We start from the raw sequence: 18,888 nt of genomic DNA on the forward strand, positions 1-18,888 counted from the left end.
AAGAATGTTTTAGTGTAAAAAAATAAAATAAAAATTCTCATTTTGTTTTTAAATAGTAAAAAAAAAAAAAAAAAATTCAACAAAATTTGGACATTTAAATATTTTTAAATAATAGCTCCATTGGAAATGAATGTTTTTATGTCTTTTGTGTGTCAGAGATATTGAAAATGTGTCTTTACAATCTGACGGATGATATAGTGAACAACAAACACTAAATCAGTAAAAGAAAAAAAACTTTTTTTATTCTTTAATACCATATATAATGCAACAATTGCATATCTTTGGCAAAAATAAACTTTATAAACCTTTTATTAACAGAGGTTAGCTTACAAAATCAAAAATCAGGTTCAGCTGCCACATACAGCAGAAGAACATGACAAAACTGACAGGGAAGTGGCAACTCAGTCGGTGGACCTTATCTTAATAATAATAACAATAATATAATAATTCATAGGCAGCTGTTTTCAGAAATGGCCTCAAATTCTAAAACTACTGCTTGGCTCCCCTCCCTGCATTAATACTTGCATTCTGTATTAGCATTATGTACAGCTAGAAGGGGACGAATTGGCAGCCATGTTTAAAGTGACAGGGAAAGAGCTTCACAAGGATAGGCAGTTTTAAAGTATTCAACTCAAACAGAATGTTCTGGTTCTCCAGTGTAAAGGGGCAAGTGGCAGCTATAGTTCACAATTTCACATGCTTGGGTATATAAAATCCTAATGTAGCCTCAAACAAACACTTAAAAACCCAATCATAAACACACAAACTATTGGGAACACACAGCCAGGCAAGTTTTGTGAGCAGCAACTTTGGCGATCTCAAATGGGACAAAAAATAAAACCTGGGTTAAACATGGCCGGGAGTCCAGAGAGTTTTTAGTGGCAAAGTTCTCAGTTCACATCCAGTTGGCTCTCCCATCACCGTCAAGCAATATACTGTCCACGCTCCCGTTTCACTTCCTGTGATCCTTTCTCCCATGGTCAGCAGCGTCCGTGAGCAGCAGCGATGGGAGAATGTCTTTGTCTCTGCTCACAGGCGCATTTATTGTGCAGTTCACATTGTCTCTGGTTTCTTCTGAACTCTCTGAAGTCTGGAGCAGCACAGCGCCAGCACAAAAGCAGCAATGGAAAGAAGTGGCGTTTCACAGAGCTCCGGCTGGAGGCTTCGTCACACAGTTTAAACCAAGAAACAGATGACAAAGGCCTGACAAATGTGACACTCACGCCAACAAAGTCAAGGAACAGGAAAGGGAAAGAGGGGTTCGAATCATATAGTAGAGGTAAAGAGGTTCTTGTTTTGATTGGCTGCTTTTTAGTACACTCTGAAAGCAAGCAATATGCACACGGGCAATGATTTAATCAAGTCAGTGCATATGGAATAGCACAACACCTGATCACTAGCATCTGAGAAACACGAAGGCTGATGTGCATGCAACAAAAAGCTGTTTCCTTCCAGCTGTTCTCCAGTCATAGTGGTCAGGATGGGGATGCAAAACTGATCCAATCAGGATGCACTGGAGGATTCACATGGTTTTGACATCATAACAGCGGCAGCAGAAGGCTCCCAGGGGCATGCCGTCACCACCACAAGAGATATAAACCAGCAGTACAAAAATAAAATAACTAAGATATTTAGGTCAAATAATTATTGCATTTCTTCTTTTGTATCAATGTTTATATTATGATCCAAAATCAATGGCACTTTCAGATTTCTCTCTCTTGTTTTTTTTTTTAAGCTTTTTCCCTCTATAGTTAAGAAGTGCGAGATCTTGGGAGCTTGTAAAATCCATGCATTCATTTCCGTATAAATAAGTTTGTGTTGATTTAGAAGTGGAAGCATGCAAATCTTAAAGTTTTTTTTTGTTGTTTTACAGTTAACATCTTCAAACTCTCATACCGTTAAACTCAAATGATGTGGGCTGCTCATTCAAATTGGATTCTTTTTCTGTACATAAAATATGTCAGTATGGCTTTTCTCTCCTGTGTTTGTATTGCCATGTTTGATGAGTGGACCGGGACGTCATCCCAGTTAAAAAGACGAAAGGAAAGAAAACACCCCAACAATTACAAACAAGAAGGAAGATACACCAAACCAGAAGAGAGAGGTTGGGCAGGCCACAGGATGGAGTCACAGAATTGGGTTCATTTCCTACTGAGTTTCCTGCTCTTGCGTCTTGAGGCGACTAAACTGGTGCGAATACCAGCCAGGTGTAGGAGTGAGCCGGCTGCCTCCTTGAGCTCCTCATCCACATCTGGACGAGGATCTCTTCTGCTCCTCTTTCCTAAAAGTGGAGCCTGTAGCGGGCTGCGTGGCCATCGAGCCCCGCCTCCTCTCTCCTGATCGTGGTGTAGAGCCAGACTGAAGCTGACCGGCTGTGAAGGAGGCATCTGGCGAGGGCAGGGCGGGACAGGGGTGCTGCTGTAGTTGTGATCCTGCTTTGGATCCCGACTCACAACCACCAAGTCCCTTCGGGAGAGATCTATGGGTCCTTCTTGATCATCTGGGTCTGAGAAATCATAAGCAGATGGATAATTGATGTATGACCAAAATTGTACATAATGTTTTCGATGTCTCTTATGCTCATCAAGGCTGCAGTTATTTGAATATTGTGAAATATCTGTACAATTTAAAATGACTGTTTTCCTATTTGAATATATTTTAAAATGTAATTTATCCCTGTGATGGAAAAGCTGATTTGGTAACACTTTAGAATAGGTAACACTTGTTAACTACTAACTACGGCATTTCTCTCAATAAATTCTTAATTTGCTGCTTATTAATAGTTAGTAAGGTAGTAGTTATGTTTAGGTATTGGGTAAGATTAGGGATGTAGAATAAGGTCAAGTAGAATAAGGCATTAATATGTTCTTAATTAGCACTAATACATGGCTAATAATCTAGTAATATGTATGCTAATAAGTAACTAATAGGTGTTACCTATTGCCATTACTCCACTCTTTTTCTGCATTAAATCAACTCTAATACGCAGATTTGAATTTAAACATATTTGATTTATTACTAAAAATGCTAAAAAAACGAAAAACAACAACAACAACAACAGTAGAACAGAAAGTCTTAAAGGGATAGTTCACCCAAAAATGAAAATGATGTCATTCATTATTCACCCTCATGTCGTTTCAAAGCCAGAAGACCTTTGTACATCTTCGGAACAGAGTTTAAGATATTTTTGATGGAATCTGAAAGCTCTCTGACCCTCTATAGACAGCAATGCAACCGCAGTGTTCCCAGGTCCAGAAACCTTGTCCCTGAGTTACCGTCTTACCCCAGAATGTAATCAGCGCAATCAGCGTTATGTTCAGCATGCACGCGCTTTATCCCCAATGTAAACAACACTGATTAAGTTCTGAGGTACTCTCCAAAATGGACGGAAGATGGTAACTCTGGGACAAGAACTGTTGAATAAATAATGCACACAAAAAGTATTCACGTAGCTTCGTAAAAGTACGACTGAACCACTGATGTCACATGCGCTGTTTTACAGATGTCCTTGCTACGTTTCTGGACCTGGGAACATTACAGTTGCGTTGCTGTCTATGGAGGGTCAGAGAGCTCTCGGAATTCATCAAAAATATCTTCATTCATGTTCCGAAGATGAAGGAAGGTCTTTTGGGTTTGGAACAACATGAGGGTGAGTAATTAACGCCAGAATTTTCATTTTTGGGAGAACTAATCCTTTGAAAGAACATCCTTCATTTGAAATACAAACATTTTATGACAACTGTTTTAATACACATTTTGGATTGGATGATCCCTGATTTAAGCCAATTACACATGCGCATGATTGCTGTGATTATGTGAACAAATACCTGGATGCATGACTTGACTAAAATAAACCTGATGTAGAACATGAATAAAAGAAGAAAATCAAAATAAAAGGGCAAAAATGAGGTGTTGGTGTATGTGATGGTGTTTTCTTACATGAGTCAATGTTCTGCTCAGAGGCAGACTTTAACAGCATCATGGCAGTGGCAGCATCAAAATCACATTCTGTGAAGAGAAAGAAATGTTTGATGCACACAAGTATTGACTATGTGATGTCTGTGTGTGTGTGTGTGTGTGTGTGTTTAAGTGAATGAGTCACTTCCACCCAAGAGCGAAACAGTCGCTCTCTAATTTCGAAGTACAAGTGCCTTGGTTGCTAAGGTTACCAAATACAGGAAAGAGATGGCATCTATGTGCATGGTGTAGAAGCACCAAGTACAGGGTGAGTAGAACAAAAAGAGCTGAGATGAGTGATAGGCTTCAATGTGTGATGATGCATCTGATAATGGTGTCTAAAAGATATGAACGAGTTATGGATTTTCTGAAGAGACCTAATGAATTCTACTAACCTTTTAGGGCACAGCACTGCTCTGATGTGAAAAGGTGATGAGGAGGAGACGAGGCACTACAGAACAGAGAGAAAGTGTTAGATATTTTCTAGACTGAAGTCTTACACCACAATCTGTTATATCACAAACTTCAGAGGCATCCACAGGTGAAATCTGTATCATATTGTACGAGACAGACAACTAGGGTTTTGACTAAAGTACTATTATACAGTGCACACACACACACACACACAAACACACACACACACACACACACACACACACACAAACACAAACAAAAACACGTTTGTTTTAGTGAAAAGTGGGGACATCCCATAGGCGTAATGGTTTTTATACTGTACAAACTTTAGGGCTGTGCAAAAAATCGAATGCGATTTTCATGCGCATCTCATCAGTAAAAACGCTCCTGTAATTAGAAGTATATCTCCAGCACGTGCGTTCAGATCAGGGTTGCCAGGTTTTCACAACAAATCCTGCCCAGTTGCTTCTCAAAACTACTCCCAATCAAGTTTCCAGGAGGTTCACCGATAAAAATTGCTTCCCAGGGTTAAAATTAGGGCTGAAACGATTCCTCGAGTAACTCGATTACAAAAAATGATCGAGGCAAATTCCTCTGCAAATTACCACAATAGATAACAAGGCGTAGGCTATTGTTGGACGGAAGCAGTGAGACAAAATACTATCCCATTATTTTCAGTTCCTGTCTGCTTCACGGCGCATATTAAAACATATTAAAATGATTTTTAACACTTGCTTTGTCGCGTCCAGTGAAGAAGAAATTTAGCTGTTGCTGTGTGGTGCAGTTAACATCTGAGCCGCTGTCACCGGAATCCTGCGTGTTGCCAGATGTTGAAGGGGTTCTTGCTATCATGGACCGCAACTAGTGCTCGTTGGCTTTAAAGCAGGGCACTCTCCTGCATTCTTAACACATCCTCAGGTGCACACGAACGCATTTAGAGTGTCTGTAATGAGCCGATTTCGTGTATGAGTAAAGAAGCCCTATGACTGCAACTACCATCATTTCAATTTTCATAAAATTCTGAAATTATCATACATCACGGGATTTTTTTCATTATTAATCGTACATCGTACAGAGGTAAAAATTATCGTACAAATACGATAATTATCATACGTCTGGCAACACTGTTTTGATTTGAGGGCGCAGGCAAACGTAAAGAGATCGTCGTGGCGTGTGTCCATTGCAAGATAGAGCAGGCATACCACAACTAGGCCCTATGATTTCCGCGATGCAGAAAACGCGGAGGGAATCGCTGAATCCAGTCATAAAAACGGAATTTACAGTTTAAGGCAGAATGGCACGGAATTTGCCAAATTTTGAACGAATTAATCAAAAATAGGTCATTGCACTTACATCAAATCACGATATGGACTAATATCTGTAAATATTAAGCCGGAACAATCTGTTTAAATATGAATCCTGCATGTTCTGCGTGTCTCTGTTAATGAATGGAGCAGAAGCGCTTCTTCATTCATTAAACACACTGAAGCGCGCGTGACGCTCGCGGTGATTTCAGCATCTGCTGTCTTACTAAATAAGGACGTGAACACATGAACAACATCTCCAGAACTGCTCTGACAGTCACTTCATGAGCATTTGACAAAAACTAGCGTCACATCACATACACAGAACTGTAAAGGTATGTCAACCTGTCAAAATAAAAGTCCGGTTAAAGATTATTGTTCAGCAGAATGTACATAGCCTACTACTAAAAAAAAAAAAAAAAACATTTTTTTATAAGGTTTAATCACACAACATTTCTACAATGTTTTATTTTTTATATAGTAAATCTCCTTTGTTTAACAAAAAGTTAAGTTAATTTTCAATAATTCAAAGATAAATTAAATTAATGTTTTATGGGTTTAATGTGCATCTCAGAAAATACTTCATTTAAAACCCCAACTGAATGGCACTTAAATGCACTTAATTCATCTGTCAACTTTATTGTCATTGTTCACAGTACAAGTACAGAGAGAGAAACAATGGGTAATAATTAAATGTTTATTTTTGATGTATGCATTGCATTCTATGCATTTAAAACATTTTCTAAAAAAAGGAAACTTAGTTGTTCATTTTAAGAGACCCAGGAGTCTTATTTTCTCTTGCATAATTAATATTGCACTTTAATTAAGCAAAAACACATTTTATCCGATTACTCGATTAATCGATGGAATTTTTGGTAGAATACTCGATTACTAAAATATTCGGTAGCTACAGCCCTAGTTAAAATATAAGTTTTTTGGCAGGGTTGCCTTGGTAAAATTCGCATTTTAGGGGCTAAATATCATGTTATAGGTATTGGGGTCACTTCAACCCGCGGACATGAAAAACAACCGCAGACTTGGCAACACTGGTTGGCTGATTTTTTGCACAGCCCTACAAACTGTTTACCCTACACCAACCCTACACCTAACACTAACCCTCACAGGAAACTTTGCATTTTTTCTTTCTCAAAAAAACTCTTTCTGTATTGTTTATAAGCGTTTTGAAAAATGGGGACATGGGTTATGTCCTCATAAGTCACCCTCTCATCGTAATACCTGTGTCATACCCATGTCATTATACAGAGTTGTGTCCTGATATGTCACAAAAACAAGCACACAGACACACACACACTACCATTAAAAAGTTTGGGATCAGCAAAATGTATTTATTTATGTTTTTAGTACCTTTTGCTCAAAGGCTGCATTTTTATTTTATAAAAAAAATATAGAAAACAAAAAACTGTAATTTTGTGAAATAGTATAACAAGTTTAAACAACAGTTTTCTATTTTATTATACTTAATTTATTACTGTGATGCAAAGCAACATTTTCAGCCATTGCTGCAGTCTTCTGTGTCATATGATCCTTCAGAAATCATTCTGTTTTATTACCATTATGCTGATTTATTAATCATGTTAGAAACAGTTGTGCCGCTTATAAATAAATAAATGTATGTATTTATACCTTATATAAAGTATTCATTTCTTTAAATTCTTAAAAGATAAAAAGGAAGAAAAAATTACTGATCCCAAACTTCTGAACGACACATTTTTATGTTACCATGAGCTAATACCTATTCTCGGATGATCCACAGAAATATATATTTTTTATTTATTTTATTTTATTAAGTGCTCAATACTCAAAAGTGTAAAATATTACAATGGGTGTATAAGTGTTATTTAATAAAAAAATACTGACGATTGAATGAATCACTTCTATAGTATTGCCGAATAATTAACATTTAAAAAAAATGTGTAACACACTAAGAATAAACGTGGATAAATAAATATGAAATATTTTTTATATGAACAAATTAATAGCAACAAAGGCTGTTAGATAAAACATTAACAGTTTTAGTTAAAAAAAAAAACTTTTTTTAAATTTGCCTTTCATATTTTAGTTGTGTTATTTTAAATGCATTAAATTAAATTGTGTAACAAATTGTTCTGAATCATTAAAAAGCTTGAAATCAAAATCAGCGCACTGAATTTATTTGCTGTGAACTTAAAGATTTACACTACCAAATAATAAATATAACCAGACAAAAAAGATAAACATTTAGAACAAGCAACATTCACACACCTGTGACAACACCTGAATATAAATTTTATATTAATGCACCAAAGCTGCAACATTTTTGCTAAACAACCTACGTTAGACATGATGGCCTGCACCAGACATTAGTGGAGCATCATGACACATAACTAAATCACTCCCACTATATTTAACAAAGCTGTCTGCACTGGAAGTGTCTTCCTATGACAGGTAAATCTCTGAAATCCTAGTAAGCCGCACACAAGCATTCTTTCTACTGACTGAAGCCTTGATAAATGTCTGAAATATGCATTTGTCATATAATCAGGCCAGTGTTGATACCTAGGAGGGGAGGCAGGTGGAGTGCAGAAGGCATGTGCATTCGGGAAGTGCTGTTTCTTCAGGGCTTGCATCAGCATGGGCCGGAACTCGGGGTGAACACACCACAGAGAGCCTTTCCCATTGGTCTAGAAGAAACAGAGAGGGGCGGAGTCAGAACAGAAAGAAGCAAGCATGATATCAGCATGCTTGTGTGAGGAGAAAGCTCAGGTTAAATGCCAACAGGACCATCTGTCTCTCTGTAGGTGCACTGTACATTCATAAGCACATCATACATTATCTGTAAAATCATTTTAAGCCATGGTGAAACTATAATGACCACATGGGAACCAAGTGGAAAGGTGGCTCCTATTGTGTGTGTGTGTGTGTGTGTGTGTGTGTGCGTGTGTGTGTGTGTGTGTGTGTGAATAAAAGGACTCATCACCCTTTGTCTGAGGTGTGGTCCTGCAGGGGGAATATGACCTTGACTCACTTCACTAGCCGTGTTCATAAACAGGAAAGAGGAAACATTGCCATGGCAACAGACACCAGGCTGAGACATATGAAACCCACAGATTCACACGCAATGTCACATGTTAATGAAACATACCATCCTCACCATTCCATAAATCATTTCACCATCTACGGTTCACGCAGAAGAAATTAAAACATCTGCCTCGCTTCATTTAACTGGCTGCGTGCCCTGCTTTGAACACAGCAGTTTTCAAAACGCCCTAAACCAATATCCCTCTTGACAACCCTGTTAGCACACTGCAGTCAGCCGTGCACTACTTTCTACACTGACCCAGTTAGTTAAACGTCTGAGCGAGTGCTCCGCAGCGATGCTGTGTGAACCGCTCTTCAGAAAAAGATGCTATTCTAATTTATTACAAGGCTCTCTGGAATACTTCATTCTGATTGGTCAGTCGCAGCATTCTGAGGTCAAATGTTTTTTTCTGCGATGGCAACTAAACTGCATTTGAACGTTGTCCTTGGCAACCGTTCTCACTGTGCTAGTTTCACGTATCTTGTAGCACTATGCAGTCACACATAATAAAAATTATTTCAACAGCAACAAATATGGCTTCAGAAGTGGACATTCAACTGAGACTGCCTTGTTCTCAGTTGTTGAAGCCCTAAGACTGGCAAGAGCGGAATCCAAATCTTCGATATTTATCCTGCTTGATCTGTCTGCTGCTTTTGACACGGTTAACAACCCGATCTTCCTATCAACCCTACTGGCAAAGGGCATCTCAGGAACCACACTTCAAAATTAGTCAGAAACCTTGGAGGTATGATTGCTGATCAGCTGACTTTCTCAGACCACATTGCTAAAACTATCTGGTCCTGCAGATTTGCTTTATTCAACATAAAGAAGATCAAGCCCTTTCTTTCAGAACACGCTACACAACTCCTTGTTCAAGCTCTTGTTCTGTCCAGGCTGGACTATTGCAATGCTCTCTTGGCAGGTCTTCCAGCCAGTTCTATCAAACCTTTACAATTAATCCAGAACGCGGCAGAAAGATTCATTTTTAATGAGCCAAAATGAATGCATGTCACACCTCTGTTTATCAATTTGCACTGGCTAGCAATAGCTGCTCAAATAAAATTCAAGGCATTGATGTTTGCCCACAAAACCACCACTGGCTCTGCACCCATTTACCTAAATTCATTCCTTCAGACTTATATGCCCTCTAGAAGCTTGCGTTCTGCAAGTGAATGTCGCTTAATTGTGCCATCCCAAAGAGGTCCGTAGCCATCTTCAAGAATCAGCTAAAACACATCTCATCCATCTTTATTTGACCCTCTAACTGTAGCACTCTCTATCCTAATTCTATTCTTAAACATTTGTCCCTTTTAGACTTGCAATCTCTTAATTTGCTGCTTGTTTTCTTAAGTGAAAATGCCAGTTTTTCCACATTCCACTATGTTCTTCCCTCAGCTTAGGCGAGTTGCTACATACCTTTCCTGTCTCAGTGCATGCACTCAATCACTGTAGAGCGCGGCATAACTATGCTAGCGGATGAAAATTATGACTATAATGTATGACGGAAGAGCATTTTGCAGCACTTTGACCTCGGCGCAGTAATGTCATCAATCCTGAAAACTCCTCACATTGGTTGTTAGAGGGAGGGGGAGTTTATTTTGCCACTATTTCTTTTTTGCCACCATACTTAGTCGTGTAACTACTCATGTAACTGTCTATAAATATGTATAGGGAAAACATGGAAGTGTTTAGTAACTTCTAAATTCATCCCTGTTTGAATGCTAAGAAATGAATGGTGCTAAGGTAAACGCTAGCATAGTGGTGACACGAGCTACAGTGATTGAGTGCATGCACTGAGATGGAAGAGGTACGTATCAACTCTTCTAAGTTGAGGGAAGAACATAGTGGAATATGGAACATTTTATATTCTATCTGTTTTCTTTTCATTTATTATATTATTTAAAAATACCTTGCTATGTATACTGTGTTAAGCTAACTGAGACTTGTTATAGCACTTGTTTAACAATGCTCTTTTGTTGATTGCTTCCATTGCCCCCATTTGTAAGTCTCTTTGGATAAAAGCGTCTGCTAAATGACAAATTTAAATGTTGTTGTGTTTTCTGACTTATTTAGTTTTCAGATTTGTCATTGTGTTTTCTAACTTGTTATAATGTTTTCTGAATTGATGTTATGTTTTCTGAATTGTTATTTTGTTTTTTCAGATTTGCATTTGTAATTTGTTATTTTGTTTTCAGAATTGGGATTTGTTTTGTACTTCTCTGCAATCGTAGAATGTGCATTATCCCTTTACAAAAACCACATGAGGATGTCCATTTTTCTTGCATTCCTACCTTTCCTATGCTTCGCTCTACTTTGCGGAAGCACTTGTTGAGAGACAGGTTGTGGCGCACTGAATTCTTCCAGCCAGTAGGGGCGCTGGAGAAATATGGAAAATGTTTGAGGATCCAGCCATAGATGTCCTTCACTGGAAGAGATTTGCTGGGTGACTGTTCGATAGCCATGTATATCAGTAAGGAGAAAGAGAAAGGAGGCTTTGACTTGTAAGGATCTCTCTCGCTTCCTGCAGAGATTGAGGAGGTGGACGAGGCGGTGTTGCTGTGTGGCGACCCACCGCCTCCCTCGATGTCAAACAGCGGGCTGTTGATGGGTTGCGCTTCACCTCCGAGCGTGAAGTTCTGCAGCAGGTTCTCATGAAGCCAGTTCAGGTTGGTTAGTTCATCATCTTCAGACTCACCCGCCACCACACTCAATGCTCCAGCCCGACCAATCTGGTCCAGACTGGTAGCCATGGGACTGGAAGCACTCTCTGCTTCAGGTAGCGTCCCAGCTCCACACACAGCCTGCGCTCCGGGAGATTCGGCTTTCTTATCTGGAGACATCCCGATTATCGGACCCATCAAACCAGGAGGGTCTGTAAAAGGGAAGGGTATTGAAGAGAAACAGAAAGTGGGCACTGGTTACTACAACTCTCAATCACAAATAAAAGGTGGGTGTATTTATTTATAGAAATGCAGAAATTGAAATTAAGGTTTTCATTTGGCTGAAACTGAAAATAACGTTTCATAAATTCAATTTGGGTAAACGTTCTTTTAATGCTGTTCAGAATATCATGTTCTCAGGAGATAAATTAAACCAGTCGTAGTAAAGTACTTCAGAAATGCCTCTTAAAATTTCAACTACATATTGATACTATATTTAAAATACCGTATTTTCCGGACTATAAGTCACTTTTTTTCATAGTTTGGCTGGTCCTGCGACTTATAGTCAGGTGCGACTTATTTATCAAAATTAATTTGACATGAACCGAGAGAAATGAACCAAGAGAAATGAACCAATAGAAAACATTACCGTCTACAGCCGCCAGAGGGCGCTCTATGCTGCTCAGTGCTTCTGTAGTCTATACTAAAGACATAGCATAGACATAGACATACTAAAGAGCGCTGTAGACGGTAATGTTTCTCTTGGTTCTTGGTTCTAAATAAATGCGACTTATAGTCCAGTGCGACTTATATATGTTTTTTTCCTCATCATTACGTATTTTTGGACTGATGCAACTTATACTCAGGTGCGACTTATAGTCCAAAAAATACGGTAAATGTTAAATAAATTATAGGGGCAACTGAATGGCAACAAAGTACACTAATATTTTTGGTGCAAAAAACTAAGTCAATAAAAAATGCTAATTGGTTCAAAAAGCTTGAATAATAATAAAAACGGTAAATCATGAATTTAACTGATTTGGTGTCTGCTTAAGGATTAACACAACTATATTATAAATATGACAATGAAAACTGGATAATTTTTGGTCATGTCTGCAATGATGACATATTTACCTATTGTAACTCATTAAAACTATGTGCAAAAAATATGCTGACATAGTAAAAACTTTTTTATTAGAGAAGCACTGTTTTAGTCAGTGACTTCTGTCCTCGATTTCAGCTGCCACCTTTTTTTTTTTTGTTGTTTCAGACAAATATTTTGGGCTGCCAACAAATATTTTTGGTTCAACAAATCACAAAACTAAAATAAAGATATACAATTGAGGCGCATTATGCGTTGTTGGGGAATCCTGGAGTGTGATGTACGAGGGGAACTCCATCGTCACACAAGCATACAAAGTTAAGTAAGCACAAACGTAAACACCATCAGCTTTTCTGCACTTGATACTGGCCCTGATTATCATAACTTCTACTAACCACCACTACTGGTTGTTTTGGTTTTCAGCGACAGCCGCTTGCGCCACCTGCTGGTGAGCGACTGACAGCAGCTATGCATCGGTGCTCTATTGCTATTCCTGCTGAATTTTCTGGCGAATTTGTGGAAGTGAATTTGTAAAGTGAAATAAAATGGAATGAAAACTCACTGACAAGATGATTGCTGCATTAGTGCGCGTCTCTATTTGATGGCATCACATCATTGTTCGGTACAATTTATAAGGTTTTTTCACTTATTCGGTCAAACAACTAAAGATCTTTTTTTTTTTTTCGAACATTCGGTTCATCCCTAATTTTATTTCAATGTAAGTTTGCCTTCCATGTATTACAATTACATAGCACACTTTAAGTATTTCTTCAATACCACAGTAAAAACTAAGAAACTTTAAACATGACAAGTAAAAAAAAACACACACACAAATTACACACATAGATAAATACATTATAACAAAGTTACTAATAAAATAAGGTCTAACAGTGCTATCCAGGTACAGAAATGTAATGATAAAGTGTAAAATAACACAGTTATTAGTGCTGTAAAATATTTGTGCTGCATAGTGTTCGCTGTATAAATAAAATTTAGAATAATCTTAGTTAAAGCTGTGTTTTGTTGACACATTAATGAAAGACAGCAGCTGGTATTTATATGCCACTGTGCCTTTAAGACCTGATGCATGGATCTACTACAATAATATACATCCAATTTCTTTCTCATGTGTTTTTGTTCACATAACTATACAATTGCGTTTAAGAGAATGACTGGTGAGACTGGTATTTTGACATAATGTGTATTTGTGTCTGTTCAAACACAAAGAGACACGAATGAAGAATCACCTCTGTGTTGCATTGATTAACTATGATCCGTTTAACCCATATTTAAAGGGAATTGCGTGCCAGAGGATTCTAGAGTATGACCACTGAACCAAGGAAATCATACATTTTGGGTCAAATTTGTTATATTCATAATACTAGATGGCTAAATTTTTTTTCCATTTCTTTTACTACTACAATGCAATCTCTTTGTCTGCACCATTTCTCTTGAGGGAATTAAGAGGCCCTTTAGGACAGAGTTAAGGGCCTCTTAGGTGTCTACTGAAGTGTCTAAGTATACCATGAGCCTCATCTTCAAGATGATACCACACCAGAACAACTAAAGTGTGCACTCCAGGATTCTTAGACATCCATTGAAGATGTGCAAGTCTGTTATCAGCTCCATGTAATAAGACAGACAAGGACGGAGAGGATAAGTGATGGTGGCCCCATACAGCTTGAAGAAACTCACAAAGATCAATTAGAAATCTACCAGCCACAGACTAAGCAACTGGCTTTAATGGACATCCTTGAAAAGCACACAGAATATTTATAAATAAATCATCAGCTCAAGTAAAAGAGGACTGAGTGTCTAGGAAAGTGAATGTTTCTCTGCCCACTATTATACCCACTGCCATGGAAACCATACAGCCCATCAATAAATAAATAATCACATAAAGTGCTGCTCTGAATCATTCTCTCTCCCAGTCTGGAGAATAGAGTGGAGGGCACAGGGAGGGGGTTCCACTTCCTCTTTCAGTCCGTTCAGAACACAACAGACACAAATAAACATCTTCCTCTTCACATGAGAACTGTTAAAAAAAGGTGTCAACAAAACAAAGTTAAAGGGATAGTTCACTCCAAAATGACAATTATGTCATAATTTAATAATGTTTTATTTATTTATTAAATGTTTTTTGAAGAGTAAGAGGGAGTGTAAATGAACATTTCTCAGTACAATATGTTATTAATGTTTTTTTTTTTCTAGAAAGCTTTCTTGATTAAATGTAGCTGGAATTAGGGATGTAACTATCTTTTTTTTATCATTATCATTAGGGTTGTGCTGGGTCATTTGATTTTTCCCTCTTTTCCTTGCTTTCCTTTGGTTTTAAGTAGCTTGTAAAAGCGCAATTCACATTTTACTTTTTTACTTTTAAATTAGCAGCAATTCAGGATCAATTGCTTGAATTCAAATCAAAATACAAAATACAACATAGAACAGAATTATTATTAACAAAACAAATAAATATAAAATAACAAATAACTTGCATAACATTAGGAACTGTAGGAACCCAAATTAAATAACTTAAATAGGGGTACAAAACTGAAAATCAGTAAACAAATAAAAGTAGAACATTTCTTAGTAAAACAAAGAAAGCCTGGAGGCACGGCATACACCTTGATGTAAAATAAAATAAGATTTTGACAGATTAAATACACTGAAATCAGCAAACACTGTGGAACCAAATAAGAAACAAATGTTTTTAAAAAATCTAATATCACTTTAGATAAATCTCAGAAGTCAACAGGCTTTTCAAATTTATTTTATTTTTTATTATTATAATCATTATTCACAGGAGGGGTTTATGCTGATCAGTACTGGCTTGGGATGGGTGTCATCACGTGTCTCAACCAAAATAGAGCATAATCATTTTAAAGCACCATAAATACATTATAATACAGGAATATTGCTGTAAAAAAAGCACATTATTAGTTTAAAGTAGGGCTGGGCGATATACAAAAAAAAATTATATCTCGATATTGTCAAAAGTTTTACGATATTCGATATATATCTCGATATGTTTGCATTTGCATTTAAATAATAAAAAATAAAACATGATTTTCTTTTGCCCATTAAAAAAAAAACTATTTCGATTAAACAGCTAATTTAAGCAGTTAAAAAATCTAGACCAAGAGATCACTTACTGCTTTTTATTAAATGAATACATGTAGGCCTATTTGTAACTGAAGCAGTGCAAATTAAGTAACAGTTACAGAAAGTGCATTCTGTCAACTTTTTAGTGCATGCAATTCACAATTTAAACTATGCAACTGGGATAAGTATTTTATTTTAATTTTTTTAACAAGTTTTTAAGCCAAGAACACAAGTCTGTCAACTGTCTGTGGTTTTAAGAGAAGCTCTGTGGCATGAAACTATGTTCCTACTGACACTAAAAACCCTCTTAGATGGCGAGCTAGTTGCTGAAGCACATAGCTATTTCTTATATATAAATATATATATATATATATATATATATATATATATATATATATATATGAATACCAAAGACTTTTGCATTTTCTCTGTCTATATTATGGAAACTGGTAAACATATCAGTGAAATTCCCCAATAGTAATTCCAAATGGCCATAGACTATGTTTCTCTATTCAAACACCAGCGGTCGAGTAAGTGCATTTATTTTGCGATCACAAACGCAAACAATACAGTTGAGATCTCACGACAGAACACAGACCGGCTGAACGACGCTTTCATTAGATCGCTCAATTCCAGCTTGTTAATGTTTTCAGATTATCGTCGGCGGCTCTTCCGCAATGAGGAGTGAGCACGTGCTCATTGTTGCCAGATTGCTTAAAATAAGCAAACACTGGGCAGAAAATGTATCCTTGTAACAGTGGAGCTCTGATTCGGAGATTTAAACTTTTGTTATCTGGCAACCGCTATCATTACAGCTCTCGTAGTAGAGGGGCGTAGAGCAGTCAGCAGTTACAGGTTCCTTTTTTGGACATTCGGCGCGTTCTTTTGGGAAAGTATGCTTGAATTTGAAATATTCAATATTCCCTATATATTTAAATTGTACATCGTCATCAAAATTATTTCGATATTATCGCTAATATTCGATATATCGCCCAGCCCTAGTTTAAAGTGTTTTCAAACCAAATGTTATTGCACTTTTGTTCATAAAGCAGTACTTTTAAATGAAAAAAAGTGCACAATACCCAAATTTTATATTTTCATAATGCGCTTAATTGCACATTATATATAATGAAGAAATAAATATTCACCGTGATTTCAAAGATATGGTGTTTCAGTGTGCACAAAAACACAGTACCACGCTTCACTCTGGAACCGGCTGGTGATCCACAAACATAAAAGTTAAATTGTTTAACTTTAAGGACTGAAAATGAAGGTAAAATATTTGTATTTTAATTTTACAGTTGTACTTCAAAATAATACTTTATTTTTTTAATTATTTTTTATGCATGTGCACTCTCCTACAAAATCAGCCCAGTCGTTACAGAATTTTTAATTCTTTCCAAATATAACTATTTAAATGATCTGTTGAAAATTCCCTTTTTTTCATATCGTAATATATATATACACAAACAAACAAACACAAACACATACAAAATCGCAATGCAAGTTTTTCTCCAATTTCATGCAGCCCTGGAATCAAACCATCTGTCAACCTTGTCCACATTATTATGCTCCTGTAATGCATCCACATGCCACTTTGTTTTCCAATAGCATCCTCTTTGGATGTCTTTCTCCATGGGCACTCAAGGGCAGGTACGACAGCAGTATGTCCTTCATAGGACATTTAGTGCTGTCTGCTTCCCATCCTGATCCATGCACTCATGGCAGTTCTAATTAGCCAGACAAATCTAACTCTCCTCCAACAGGCTCATCAGCCCATCACCTCACCCTCCATTCTAGTGTTAATTTCGTCAGACGAGACGAGACGAAATATGTTCGTCAACAACCTTTTTTTTCATGACTAAGACGAGACGATGACAAGACTGCACCACTGTCCAAAAACGCTGACTAAGACTAAATTAACATGCATTATTGTTGACGAAAAAAGACGAGACGAAAATGTTTTGCATAAAATAAAAACTAAGATAAAATCTCTCTTCATTTTCGTCTACAAACGAAAATGAAGAGTTTGCGGCTTCGCGCTTTTGCTCAAGTTACAGGTCTCATACTCTTGTTGCTGCCAGCCTGTGGCTGCAACACGAAACTGCTGAACACACAACACCTGAAGCGATCAAGAGTGACGAGCGCCGACGACATGCTGGGCCCTATCTTGCACCCAGCGCAATTGACTTTGTACACCGACGCATGTGTCAATCCTATTTTGCACCCGGGCAAAGCGCGCTTTTCCCTCCACAGAAGCACGTCGCTAAACTAGGGAATGAACTTGCGCTCCCTGGGCGGTTCAGCGCAAAAAAGGAGGCGTGTTCCGGCGCAAACGTTCCTTCATGCTATTTTGCATGTTTAGAAAACAATTGCGCCACTAACCAGGAAAAAATAGTTTAAAGTCAGTGGCGCGTTGCGCATGTTATTCATATGCTATTTTAAGGGCGCATGCTTGCCCATAATCAATGTAGCGTGTGCACAACGCGCACGATTCTCTCATCTACACAGAAGCAGCAGTTATCATTTTTGCAAATCATACATTATTACGATAGATAGATAGATAGATAGATAGATAGATAGATAGATAGATAGATAGATAGATAGATAGATAGATAGATAGATAGATAGATAGATTTTTTTTTTAATTTTGAAAAAAAAATTTAACCGAAGTTATTTTGGGTGAGTTTCTCCCTCCCCAACGTCCCTGACGAGAGCGTTGCTCTCCTTGGCTGTGAACCGCTCCTGGCGCGCGTCTGGCAAATCCGCCGTTATAATAGGAATCCGCTTTAGAACAAGCGCGCCTGCTCTTAAAGGGAATGTGAGATGATGCTCTGATTGGTTTATTTCACGTAATGCCCAAACCACACCTATGAATAATGAAGCTACTTCAGACCAACTCATTTTAGATTTGCGCCTGGCGCAAGAGCCTTTTATCCCGCCAGGAAAATAGCAACAGTGCCGAGACCCGCCCAAAAAGTTACTTGCGCTTTGCGCTTTGACACTTGCGTTTCAGATCGTTAAAATAGGGCCCCGCTATGTCGAAGGAAGAGGCTCGATATTTGTGTGTTATAGTTAGCAGCGGTCTGTTATCAAGAAATAAAATAGTGTGTGCGTAAAAAGAATTTGTCCACACGCCGCTCAAAAAATACAAAATAAAAAAAAAATCCTGAGCGCAAGTCCACCGTCTAGGCAGGCTTTTTGTGTTAAATTATATTTCCTGTTGCTGCACAGGCTCTTTTATTGTATATGACAGCTTATGTCCCAATGACC

At 37.6% G+C, this 18,888-nt stretch overlaps 1 protein-coding gene across 2 annotated transcripts in view; it reads right to left on the reverse strand.

Moving 5' to 3' along the window:
• Positions 1–221: 221 nt before the first annotated feature.
• LOC132122231 (forkhead box protein N2-like) overlaps positions 222–18,888 on the reverse strand; it is a 28,595-nt gene continuing 9,928 nt past the window's right edge. Inside the window, exons 2-6 of one of the 2 annotated variants that reach the window (XM_059532235.1) lie at positions 11,046–11,626; positions 8,232–8,356; positions 4,353–4,408; positions 3,940–4,008; positions 222–2,506 (exon numbers count right to left, since the gene is read on the reverse strand). In XM_059532235.1, coding sequence (XP_059388218.1) covers positions 2,142–2,506; positions 3,940–4,008; positions 4,353–4,408; positions 8,232–8,356; positions 11,046–11,626 — 1,196 coding nt within the window. In that variant the 3' untranslated portion in view covers positions 222–2,141. The remainder of the gene's footprint in view (positions 2,507–3,939; positions 4,009–4,352; positions 4,409–8,231; positions 8,357–11,045; positions 11,627–18,888) is intronic. The other variant, XM_059532237.1, reaches the window with a different exon arrangement.

The sequence above is a fragment of the Carassius carassius genome, chromosome 40, assembly GCF_963082965.1.
Source record: "Carassius carassius chromosome 40, fCarCar2.1, whole genome shotgun sequence".
NCBI classification, from domain to species: domain Eukaryota; kingdom Metazoa; phylum Chordata; class Actinopteri; order Cypriniformes; family Cyprinidae; genus Carassius; species Carassius carassius.